Source organism: Penaeus vannamei, chromosome 13, assembly GCF_042767895.1.
Source record: "Penaeus vannamei isolate JL-2024 chromosome 13, ASM4276789v1, whole genome shotgun sequence".
NCBI classification, from domain to species: Eukaryota; Metazoa; Arthropoda; class Malacostraca; order Decapoda; family Penaeidae; genus Penaeus; species Penaeus vannamei.
In genome coordinates, this window is record NC_091561.1 from 39,110,896 (window position 1) to 39,120,895 (window position 10,000).

The following is a 10,000-nucleotide window of genomic DNA, read 5'->3' on the forward strand; positions in this document are numbered from 1 at the left end:
CACCATCCCTATCACCACCATCATCCTCCCCCTCTTCCTAACCCTATTCATCAACATCACCTTCTCCTTCCTCTTCTTCTCCTTCTCCCTCTCCCTCTTCTTCATCATCATCATCACCTTCCCCCCAATCTTCCCTTTTTTCCCCCACCTCCCTCTTCTCCCTATCTTTCTCCCCACATCGTATCTCCTTCTCCCCTACCCCACCCTATCTCCCCTCTTTATTCCCCAATCTCCCATCCCCTCCCCATCTTCTTCTTCCTCCTCCCCCCTTCAACCACAATCGTAAAAAAAAAAAAAAAAAAAAAAAAACAGCCAAAAACAGAAGAAAAAAATCTCCCCACACACACAAAAAAAACAGCCAAAAACACACACACAAAAAAGAAAAAAGCCCCCAAAACAGAAAAAAAAAAAACAGAAAAAGTCCCCCAACCAAAAAAAAAAAAAAAAAAAAACAGCCCAAAAAAAAATCTCCCCACACAAAAAACTGCCAAAAACAGAATAAAATAGAAAAAAAACAGAACCCCCCCCCCAAAAAAAAAAGCACCGTTAAAAAGTCCCCCAAAAAACAAAAAACAAAAAAAAAACAGAAAAAGCCCCCCCCCCTCAAAACAGCCCAAAAACCCAGCCCCCCCCCCAAAAAAAAAAGAAAAAAAGAAAAAAAAAACCTGATCACCCGACAGCCCTCCCCTTCGTCTCCCTCACGCACACAGCTGTGAAGACGATCCCGAAGACGGACACAGCTGCGTAGAACCAGAACAGCCCCGCGTTGGTGAGGAAGCTGACGAGGGGCGAATACAGCTGCAGGACGGCGAAGTTGATGATGCTGCCCACGCCCATGCAGAGGCCGGAGAGCTGTGGGCGGAAGAGAAGGAGGAGGAGGGGGTGGTGGAGGATCATATTGATGGGGAGGAGGAGGAGGAGGAGGGTGGTGGTGGTGGTGAGGAGGAGGAAGAGGAGGAGGTGGTGGAGGATAAGATTGATGGGGAGGAGGAGGATGGTGGTGATGATGATGATGAGGAGGAGGAGGAGGAGGAGGATGGTGGTGGTGTTGGTGAGGAGGAGGAGGAGGTGGTGGTGAGGAGGAAGATGAGGAGGTGGTGGAGGATCATATTGATGGGGAGGAGGAGGATGGTGGTGATGGTGGTGGTGGTGAGGAGGAGAAGAAGGAGGAGGAGGATTGTGGTGGTGGCAGTGAGGAGGAGGAGGAGGAGGTGGTGGAGGATCATATTGATGGGGGAGGAGGAGGATGGTGGTGGTGATGGTGGTGATGATGAGGAGGAGGTGGTAGAGGATCATATTGATGGGGAGGAGGAGGATGGTGGTGATGGTGGTGGTGGTGAGGAGGAAGAAGGAGGAGGAGGATTGTGGTGGTGACAGTGAGGAGGAGGAGGAGGAGGTGGTGGAGGATCATATTGATGGGGAGGAGGAGGATGGTGGTGGTGATGGTGGTGATGATGAGGAGGAGGTGGTAGAGGATAATATTGATGGGGAGGAGGAGGATGGTGGTGATGGTGGTGGTGGTGAGGAGGAGAAGAAGGAAGAGGAGGATTGTGGTGGTGGCAGTGAGGAGGAGGAGGAGGGAGGTGGTGGAGGATCATATTGATGGGGAGGAGGAGGATGGTGGTGGTGATGGTGGTGATGATGAGGAGGAGGTGGTAGAGGATAATATTGATGGGGAGGAAGAGGATGGTGGTGGTGATGATGATGAGGAGGAGGAGGAGGAGGAGGTGGTGGAGGATAATATTGATGGGGAGGGAGGAGGATGGTGGTGGTGGTGGTGATGATGATGATGAGGAGGAGGAGGAGGAGATGAAGGAGGTGGTGGTGGAGGATAAGATTGATGGGGAGGAGGAGGAGGGTGGTGGTGATGATGATGAGGAGGAGGAAGAGGAGGAGGTGGTGGAGGATCATATTGATGGGTAGGAGGAGGAGGATGGTGGTGATGGTGATGGTGGTGGTGATGATGATGATGATGAGGAGGAGGAGGATAATATTGATGGGGAGGAGGAGGATGGTGGTGATGATGATGATGGGGAGGAAGAGGAGGAGGAGAAGGATTATAAAGATTATCAGGATAATAATGATGATGATGATGATAATCATAATCATAATGATAATCATAGTCATAATGATGATAATTATATTACTACTACTACTACTACTACTACTGTTGCTACTCTAATGATAATAAATAATGATGATAACAATAATAATAATAACAATAATTTTAATAAGGCAAATGGAAGAAGACGGAAAAAGAGAAGAAGGGGGAAAAGAAAAAGAAAAAGGAGGAGGACGAGAGAAGATCTTGAATGGATAAAAGGTTTCAAAATTTAAGTCGAAAAGGATAAGACATGAAGGAAAAATCATGTTATCGAGAAGGAGGGAAAGAGAGAGAAGGAGGGAGAGAAAAGAGGAGGGAGACCGAGGGAAAGAGCGTGAGAGAGAGAGAGAGAGAAGGAGAGAGAAAGAGAGGAGGGAGAGCGAGGGAGAGAGAGAGAGAAAGGTGGAGGGAGGGAAGTAGGGAGAGAGAGAGTATAAACAGCAACAAAAATATAGACAAAAAGAAACACAGAGAGAGAGAAAGAAAGACAGAGAGAGAGAGAGACAGAGACAGAGAGAGAGAAAGAAAGACAGAGAGAGAGAAAGAAAGACAGAGAGAGAGAAAGAAAGACAGAGAGAGAGAAAGAAAGACAGAGAGAGAGAAAGAAAGACAGAGAGAGAGAAAGAAAGACAGAGAGAGAGAAAGAAAGACAGAGAGAGAGAAAGAAAGACAGAGAGAGAGAAAGAAAGACAGAGAGAGAGAAAGAAAGACAGAGAGAGAGAAAGAAAGACAGAGAGAGAGAAAGAAAGACAGAGAGAGAGAAAGAAAGACAGAGAGAGAGAAAGAAAGACAGAGACAGAGACAGAGAAAGATACAGACAGAGACAGAGACACAGACAGACAGACAGAGACAGACAGAGACAGACAGAGACAGAGAGACAGACAGACAAACAGACAGACACCCACCTGCGATCTGACAGCCGTTGGGTAGTACTCAGAGTTGAGAATGGAGGGTATGGGTCCCGTGCCCGAACTGGAGGCGAACATATACACCATAAGGCACACGAGGGGGACCCACGTGTAGCTCTCTCTTCCTTCGTTTCTGGGGAAAAGGGGGAGAATTAGATATAAAGGATGAGAGAAGAGAGAGAGGGAAGAGGGGAGAGGGAGGGAGAGATACAGGGAGAGAGGGAGGGAGGGAGGAGGGAAGGAGAGAGAAAAGAGAGATAGGAGGAGGGAGGGAGGGAGGGAGGGAAGGAGAGAGAGAGAGAGACAGAGAAAACATGGGGTGAAATATTTCATTTCATATTCATCATATTGAGGTAGGTATTGATAATGTAATTGAGATTATACTGATGAGCTAAACTTATCAAAAATTATATGTAATAAACATTAACCATTTTTTTTTCTTTCTTTTTCTTTTTTTTCTTTTTCTCTTTTTAGGGGTAAATTTTCTCACTCTACAAGCTACCAAGAAAACAAAACAAACGCGCCTTTTCCCCCACGCGCCTTCCCTTACCCGCTGAGGAAGTGGTACGCGCCCATGGCCAGCAGGCAGACGCTCATGACCGCCAGCGAGAACATGAGGCAGGTGCGGCGCCCGAACCGGTCCAGGTAGAGGCAGGCGAGGGCGGTGCCGACGGCCTGCACCAGGAACACGAGGATGGTGGCCACGCTCTCATCCAGCGTCGACCCCGCCTCCAGGAAGATCCTCGTCATGTTCACGTAGAACACCATGAGCCCGCAGAAGTTCTGGACGAAGAACAGCGTCAGCACCGTCGCCAGGGACTTGAGGATGGCCGGGTTGCGCATCACCTTGTGCAGGGGCTCCTTCGCCGAGGCTTTGTTCGACTCCTTCAGGATCCTCAGCAGCTCCCCGACGTCGACGGAGGGCCCTCTCAGATCCCTCAGGACGCGCATGGCCTCCTCCTCGCGCCCGGAGATGGCCAGGTAAGAGGGGCTCTCCGGCAGGAAGGACATGACGCACGTCTGGACCACGATCACGCTCACGCCCACGATCGCGATCTCGTACCAGCGCAGCACCAGCCCCAGCCCCGTCGTGAGGATGAAGCCCGTGCTGAGGACGAGGCTCGGGAGGGCGGCGAGGGCCCCCCGGACGGCCGTGTCGGGGAGCTCGATGATGTAAGTGCTGCCGGCGATGAAGGTGGCGCCGATGCAGAGGCCGTGCACCACCCTGGGGGACGGGGGGAGTGAAGGGGGACGGGGAGAGTGAGGGGGACGGGGGGAGTGAGGGGGAGAGTGAAGGGGGGAGTGCGGGGGGGCAGGGGGAGGGAGGGAGATACATGAATTGATAGAGTGATTGGTTGGTAAATTGATAGATAGATAGATAGATGGATAGAGAGATAGGTTGGCAAATTGATAGATAGATAGATAGATGGATTGATAGATTGAAGAGATTGATAGGTTGGTAAATTGATAGATAGAGAGATAGATGGATTGATAGATTGATAGGTTGGAAAATTGATAGATAGAGAGATAGATGGATGGATAGCTTGATAGGTTGGAAAATTGATAGATAGAGAGATAGATGGATTGATAGATTGATAGGTTGGCAAATTGATAGAAAGATAGATGGACTAATAGATTGATAAATAGAGAGATAGATGGACTAATAGACTAATAGTTGGCAAATTGATAGAGAGATATACAGAGAGAGATATAGATAGATTTACAGAGAGAAAGAGAGAGAGAGAGAAAGTGACAGATATAGACAAAGACAAAGAGAAAGAAGAAGAGACAATCATAGCAAGAAAATGTACAATAATCCTAGTGTTAATAATCCTTGCCAATACAGATTACCTTCTCCATTACTTATAATAACTGACTATCGACAAAAGATAAAGATGACATTGTGAATAGAAAAACGTTAAACTTAGGTTTGGCAAAACCAACAGCAAATCAATATATGAGTACTATTGCACTGATGTTGCAACTGTAAAATGAGCGTCGAATATTTAGTCCCAAATCTATTAATAATATACATTTCATAATGTTGTTGTTTTTCATTCATACGAAGCAAAAAAAAAAATCTAGAAATGCAGTATATGATTAATTAAAATTTCAAGAAAAAACATCATGATAATAATAGCAGAATTGCAATCTCTCTCTCTCTCTCTCTCTCTCTCCCTCTCTCTCTCTGTCTCTCTCCCTCGCCCGGCCAGTGAATGGTAACCCCGGCCATTCCTTGCACACAGGGGGAGATTTGGGCAAAATAAAACAGACAGTATATCACAGCAAAGAATATCCATTGTAACAAATGTAATTAAGACTAAATCTTTAAATCTCACCCTCTCCCTCTCCCTCTGCCCCTTCCTCTCCCTCTCCCTCTCCCTTCCCTCTCCCTCTCCCTCTCCCTCTCCCTCTCCCTCTCCCTCTCCCTCTCCCTCTCCCTCTCCCTCTTCCTCTCCCTCTCCCTCCCCCTCTCCTCTCCCTCCCCCTCTCCCTCCCCCTCTCCCTCTCCTTTTCCCTCTCCCTCCCTCTCCCCCTCTCCCTCTCCTCTGCCTCTCCCTCTCCTCTCCCTCTCCCTCTCCCTCCTCTCCCTCTCCCTCTCCCTCTCCCTCTCCTCTCCCTCTCCCTCTCCCTCTCCCTTTCCCCCTCCTCCCTCTCCCCTCTCCCCCTCTCCCCCTCTCCCCCTCTCCCCCTTCCCTCCCCCTCTCCTCTACCTCTACCTCTCCCTCTCCCTCTCCCTCTCCCTCTCCCTCTCCCTCTCCCTCTCCCTCTCCCTCTCCCTCTCCCTCTCCCCCTCTCCTCTCCTATCCTCCAAAGCTACATAAACAAGTACACCCGTATTCGCACATACACGTGTGGAATTCATGTTGAACGGATTGCAAAGGGAACGACGAAGGGAAGGGCAAGAAAACACACGAATATGCCGAAGGCCTTTTCACTATTGCTTCGTCAGGGCAATAGTGAAAAGGCCTTCGGCATATTCGTGTGTTTTCTTGCCCTTCCCTTCGTCGTTCCCTTCGCACATACACATACATATACATATATACGATCATCCTACCCTACACCCATCTCAATCCCTCTCACATTCCCTCTCACCTGCCGGCCAAAAGCATCGCGGGGTTGACTGCCAGTGCCACCAGACACCAGCCAAGGGTATATGGCACTACAAGGAGCATGATGGCTCTCTTTCGACCGATTGCAGCGACGAGAAAGCCCCAGAGCCATGTTCCAGGAATGTTGCCCACGGATACCATGCTGCCTGGAATGAATGAGGGAGTTGGATAGATGGATAGATGGATAGAATGGGTGGGTGGGTGGGATGGATGGGTGGGATGGGTGGGTTTGGGTGGGATGGGTGGGGGGATGGGTGGGGATAGGTGGGTGGGTGGGTGGAATGGGTGGGTGGGTGGGATAGATGGATAGATGGATAGATGGGTGGGTGGTTGGAAGGGATGGGTGGGTGGGTGGGATGGATGGGTGGGTGGGATGGGTGGGTGGGATGGGTGGGATGGTTGGGTGGGTTTGGGTGGGTGGGTGGTGGGTGGGTGGGTGGTTGGAATGGGTGGGTGGGTGGGATGGGTGGGTGGGTGGGTGGGTGGGATAGATGGATAGATGGATAGATGGGTGGGTGGGTGGGTGGTTGGTATGGGTGGATGGGTGGGTGGGTGGGAGTATATATGGATAGGTAGATGGATGGATGGATTGATAGTTAAATAGATACATAGGTAAATAGATAGATAGGTAGATAGATACATACATAGCCAGATAAATAGGTAATTATAGGTAGAGATATTAATATAAAACATACACAAAAATACATATGTAGCTACATACGTGAGAACATAAATATATATACATAAATACATACATAATTAGATATGCATACACACATACATACATAATCAGATATGCATACATACATACATAATTAGATATGCACACATACATACATATTTAGATATGTATACACGCGCAATGCATATAGATATACATGCATACTTACACACATACACACACACATACACACACATACACACATTCATACATACATACATAGATAATAATAATATTATTATCTAAAGAAAGAATATCTAAAGAAGGATATGAAGGATAATAGATAATAGATAGGATGGATAGACTTCGGTTGAGTGGGCTGTTGGCTCGTTTGGTGGTTGGTTGATTGGTTGGGTTGGCTGGATAGATGGTTCAAATCTGTTTACTAGACTGGTTGTTTAAATCTGGTAGATAGTTGCTTGGTTGATGAGATGGTTCAAATCTGATTAAGAGACTGGTTGTTTAAATCTGGTAGATAGTTGCTTGGTTGATTAGATGGTTCAAATCTGTTTAAGAGACTGGTTGTTTAAATCTGGTAGATAGCTGTTTGGTTGATTAGTTGGTTTAAATCTGTTTAAAAAACTAATTGTTTGGTTGGGTTGGCTGGATGGATGGTTAGAATCTGGTAGAGGGACTGTTTTTTTGGTTGAGTTGGTTGGATGGATAGTTTAAATCTGACAGAGTGACTGGTTGCTTGGTTGAATAGATGCTTTAAATCTGATGAATAAATTTGTTCCTTGGTTGGATGGTTAAGCACAAAATGGATCGGTTGGTTGGTTAAAATCTGGCAGATTGGTTGGTTAAAATCTGGCAGATTGGTTGGTTAAAATCTGACAGATTGGTTGGTTAAAATCTGACAGGTTTAGTTAAAATCTGGCAGATTGGTTGGTTAAAATCTGGCAGATTGGTTGGTTAAAATCTGACAGATTGGTTGGTTAAAATCTAGCAGATTGGTTGGTTAAAATCTGACAGGTTGTTTGGTTAAAATCTGGCAGATTGGTTGGTTAAAATCTGACAGGTTTAGTTAAAATCTGGCAGATTGGTTGGTTAAAATCTGGCAGATTGGTTGGTTAAAATCTGACAGGTTTAGTTAAAATCTGGCAGATTGGTTGGTTAAAATCTGGCAGATTGGTTGGTTAAAATCCGACAGATTGGTTGGTTAAAATCTGACAGATTGGTTGGTTAAAATCTGACAGATTGGTAGGTTAAAATCTGGCAGTTTGGTTAGTTAAAATCTGGCAGACTGGTTGGTTAAAATCTGGCAGACTGGTTGGTTAAAATCTGGCAGACTGGTTGGTTAAAATCTGGCAGACTGGTTGGTTAAAATCTGGCAGACTGGTTGGTTAAAATCTGGCAGACTGGTTGGTTAAAATCTGGCAGGTTGGTTGGTTAAAATCTGGCAGACTGGTTGGTTAAAATCTGGCAGACTGGTTGGTTAAAATCTGGCAGGTTGATTGGTTAAAATCCGACAGGTTGATTGGTAAAAATCTGACAGATTGGTTGGTTGGTGATATGGTTAAAATCTGGTAGTTGGATTGGCAGGTTGGTTGGCAGATTATCAAATGGATCGAGAGATTTAAATTTGGACTGATTCAATTTATCATGACATTAATGGATAGAGAAGTAGATGAAGGGATAGAAAAAATATATCATTTAAAAGGGATAGAGACTGACCGATTGACTGAAACACTAACAAATCAAAGTTTTTAGTAGAAAGAGAGAGAGAGAGAGAGAGAGAGAGAGAAGAGAGAAGAGAGAGAGAGAGAGAGAGAGAGAGAGAGTGAGAGAGAGAGAGAGAGAGAGAGAGACAGAGACAGAGAGAGACAGAGAGACAGAGAGAGAAAGAGAGAGAGAGAGAGAGAGAGAGAGAGAGAGAGAGAGAGAGAGAGAGAGAGAGAGAGAGAGAGAGAGAGAGAGAGAGAGAGAGATAAAGCGAGAGACAAATAGATAGATAAGTAGAGAGAGAGAGAGAGAGAGAAAGAAAGGAAGAAAGAAAGAAAGAAAAAAAAGTGGTTATTGATTTCGAAAGTGTCTTGCTAAATTGGTGTCAGAATATGGCAACTCACAGATGATGCAAATTCTTTCATATTGCTTAACACGCTCTGGATATTTACATTCGATCGTTAAAATGTAACTCATATATATATATATATAATTATCTTGCAATTTGTCTATTTCTGTATGTCTGTCTGCTTATCTATATGTGTCTGTTTTCTGTCTGTTTGTTTCTGTCTCTCTGTCTGTCTACACTTGTCTTTCAGTGTATTTGTCTTTATCCGTCTCTCTCTCTCTTTCCTTTCTCCTCTCTTCTCAACTCTCCTTTCCTCGCCCTTCTCCTCGCTCGCTCTCTCTCTCTCTCTCTCGCTCTCTCTCTCTCTCTCTCTCTCTCTCTCTCTCTCTCTCTCGCTCTCGCTCGCTCTCTCGCTCTCTCTCTCTCGCTCTCTCTCTCGTTCTCTCTCTCGCTCTCTCTCGCTCTCTCTCTCTCTCTCTCCTTCCTCTTTCTTCCTCTCTCTCCCTCTCTCCTTCGCTTTTAATTCAACCTTTTTCCTAATCAAGACATTTCTAAGTCTTTATAACCACCACACGAACCCCTCAAAAATAAATGAATATATGAACAAATAAATAAAAACGAAAAAATTCAAAAATATATAAATTTGGATTTTTTCTTATTTTTTTAAATCCAACCACCCCTTCATACCCCACCCCCTCCCCTCCACACCCTTACCTAGCATATCTAACTGCCAGTCGGAAAAGGTCATCGGAGTGCCATACACGGTGGCATTGTGCCTCAGGAGATCCGGTATAGCGGGGTTGGGCCAGGCAGCGCAGATGGCCAGTGCCACGTAGCAGAAACAAGCACCCAGGACCATAAACACCTGTTGAGAGAGAGGGGGGAGGTAATTAAACCGTTTAAACAGGTGTTGTTGAGATGGGGGAGGGAGGTGGGGGGAGGGAGGTGGGGGGTGGGGGAGGTGGGGAGGGGGTTGTGGGTTGGGGAGTTTGTGGGGGGGTGAAAAGGGATGGGGGAGGGGGAGGGGGAGGGTTGTGGGTTGACGAGTTGGGGGTGAAAAGGGGAGGGGGAGGGAAGGGGTGTGTGGGTTATTCTCAACAATATTATAATGATTATTCTAAATACCATTATTATAATTATTCT

General features: G+C 46.3%; 1 protein-coding gene across 6 annotated transcripts in view; it reads right to left on the reverse strand.

The window, feature by feature from the left end:
- Positions 1-647: 647 nt before the first annotated feature.
- LOC113801261 (facilitated trehalose transporter Tret1) overlaps positions 648-10,000 on the reverse strand; it is a 37,193-nt gene continuing 27,840 nt past the window's right edge. For all 6 annotated transcript variants that reach the window (XM_070129234.1, XM_070129236.1, XM_070129238.1 and 3 more), the window contains exons 4-8: positions 9,572-9,722; positions 6,109-6,271; positions 3,563-4,237; positions 3,010-3,145; positions 648-852 (exon numbers count right to left, since the gene is read on the reverse strand). In XM_070129234.1, the coding sequence (XP_069985335.1) occupies positions 670-852; positions 3,010-3,145; positions 3,563-4,237; positions 6,109-6,271; positions 9,572-9,722 (1,308 nt within the window). In that variant the 3' untranslated portion in view covers positions 648-669. The remainder of the gene's footprint in view (positions 853-3,009; positions 3,146-3,562; positions 4,238-6,108; positions 6,272-9,571; positions 9,723-10,000) is intronic.